Raw genomic sequence first — 2,642 nt, forward strand, 5'->3', positions numbered from 1 at the left:
GGGTGGAGATTCAAAATTGTACAAATGGTGGGGCTGCCCCCCTGGGGGCCTGAGGGGCGGGGCCAAAAGGGGTCATTATAGCTATATTGATATTAACTTCTTCTCTGAAACCAAGCAATGGATATCGCTCATATTTGCCTGGTAGCATTACTATTGGGTGGGGATTAAAATTTGTACAAATGATGGAGCTGACCCCCCAGGGGCCTGAGGGGCGGGGCCAAATGTGGCCAATTAGGCTATATTGATATAAATGACTTCTTTTCTGAAACCGAGCAATTGATATTGCTCATATTTGCCAGGTAGCATCACTATTGTGTGGGGATTCAAAATTGTACAAATGGTGAGGCTGATCCCCCCGGGGGCCTGAGGGGCGGGGCCAAGAGCGGTCAATTTGGCTAAATTGATATGAACAACTTCTCCACTGAAACCAAGCAATAAATATTGCTCATATTTGACTGTGAGCATCCCTTTGGGGTTGGGATTCAAAATTGTACAAATGGTGAGGCTGACCCCCCGGGGGCCTGAGGGGCAGGGCCAAGAGGGGTCAATTTGGCTGAATTGATATAAACAACTTCTTCTCTGAAACTAAGCAAGGGATATCGCTCATATTTGCCTGGTAGCATCCTTTTTGTAAAAATTTTATAAAGGAAGGAACCCCCCCCCCCCGGAATGCAAAGGCGGGGTCAAAAGGGGTCAATTGGTTTAAACAACTTCTTTTCTGAAACTAAGCAATGGATATGACTCACATTTGTGTGGTAGCATCTCTATGGGGTTGCACCAAAAGTCAATTTCATATCATGGATTAATGCATTTTTTGGCATAAAAACATCACGTACCCATATAAAATGCCTATGATATATTGACATAGCAACATAGCAAATTTAGGTAAAAAAGGGAATCACCCTGCCTAACAGGAATGGTTGACAAGCAATGAACAAATTAAAGCAAGCAGCAATCTAATATCTCATTAATTTCCCGATATTCACATTTTACCATGAATTTTGCCATAGATTTCATCGTAAATACCATACCCATTGGTAATACCATTGACTGGACAGCAAATGTTCTGATAGTCTTACAAGAGAAGAAATATTTCGTGAATTTCTGACCAAGTTTGTTTTATTAATGAAGGGCTGAATGTATATCTAAGTTTTACCAGCCTCTGCTCACTTTTATTCGGGATTGATAATGACTTTATATGAGAGCAGTTGAAATGGCTGCTTTTATTTTAATTACAATAACAGGAGACCATTCTTTTTTGTGTTGCAGTTCGTGACTGTGCGTTTTCACCCAGACCAGTTGATGTCTCATGGAGGTTCTACTGAGCCTTGTGGTAGTGTGGAACTCTACAGTATTGGCCTTGGTACAGAGAAAAATAATGAGCATACAAAGTCAATTGGGGAATTTATAGCTGAAAAGCTATCCATACCAAAAGACAGGTAAAGTACATGTATACAATATGCAGAGATGGTCTCAAAACCAGGAATGGCATTAAATATATCTCTGTTGTTTTAAAGAGACACCAATAATGGCAATATGTGTTTCCCTAAAATTAATCATGTTTAAATTTCATTATCATTTTGTTAACATCACAGCTTTATTACTTGCAAAGATCGAGCATTAAATTATAATAAAATATATGAAAGCTTGATTTAACAAAGAGTTACAAGGAATATTATTATTCTTTTAACTTTGTAGCATTGCTTATGAATTTGATAAGAATCTTCAAGTTGAAAAGGTCAGGTTTAACAAAATTTCTTTTTCCTCTTACAGATTTTACGTAAATTTTACAGACCTCAAAAGGACAGATGTCGGGATTGACGGGAAAACATTTGCTTAATATATATGTAGGGGTTATCTCCCTTCTACATACAATCCGCAATACATGTGAATATCAGAGTTACTTCCCTTGTATCACTCGTCGATGTACACTTTCACAGGTTGTGTGGAATCGAAGTTAATGTCCTAATGGAAAACTTCCATAAACACATTGTCAATGTCTTCATTATTGTACCAATACTATTATGTATTCGTTGCTTGGTGCAGCACTTTACATGTGACAATGTGTTTATTTTAAGACTAGTACCTTGGAACACTTGGTTATTGGAACCTGATAGTCCTAAGAGAGGTTAATCAGATGCTTCTGGGAGAAATTTACTTGAAAAATGGAATAAAGATTTCAAAACATGCATTGATTTTTTTTCTGAATTTTATTGCTGTGAGTGAAAAACTATTCTAGAACCAAAGTGTCTGTTGTCTATCGATGATGTATACATATCCATAAATGTAGTAATCAATATAGATAGACACGAATGAATAGCACCTTTATATACGATATTTAAATACAGGAATAATTTTTAGCTCACATGGTCCAAAAGACCAATGTGAGCTTATACCATAACGCGACCCCCGGTATCAGTGTAGTATGATAAAGTGAAGCCCATGGTAAAGTGAAGCATTTTCCTATTTTCTTTTAAATTATTTTTTTTTCACCAAATCTTTTTTACAGTACATATGTACCTTTTTTATTCCTCTGAACACATTAACACACAAAAAATGTTGGGGGGGGGGGGGGGGGGGGGTTGAGGAAATTTAGGGTGGGGCGGGGCGCTTTACTTGGTAAAGTGAAGCATTTTACTTTT

At 37.7% G+C, this 2,642-nt stretch overlaps 1 protein-coding gene across 1 annotated transcript; it reads left to right on the forward strand.

Annotated features, from left to right (window-relative positions):
* Positions 1-1,269: 1,269 nt before the first annotated feature.
* On the forward strand, positions 1,270-2,191 carry LOC117320538 (macrophage migration inhibitory factor-like; the record flags this gene model as incomplete). Its single annotated transcript, XM_033875109.1, is given in 2 exon segments — positions 1,270-1,439; positions 1,774-2,191. Coding segments are annotated over 2 exon segments (237 nt in total), but the record flags the coding sequence as incomplete, so codon positions are not given.
* Positions 2,192-2,642: the final 451 nt, after the last annotated feature.

Source organism: Pecten maximus, unplaced genomic scaffold (assembly GCF_902652985.1).
Source record: "Pecten maximus unplaced genomic scaffold, xPecMax1.1, whole genome shotgun sequence".
Lineage (NCBI taxonomy): Eukaryota > Metazoa > Mollusca > Bivalvia > Pectinida > Pectinidae > Pecten > Pecten maximus.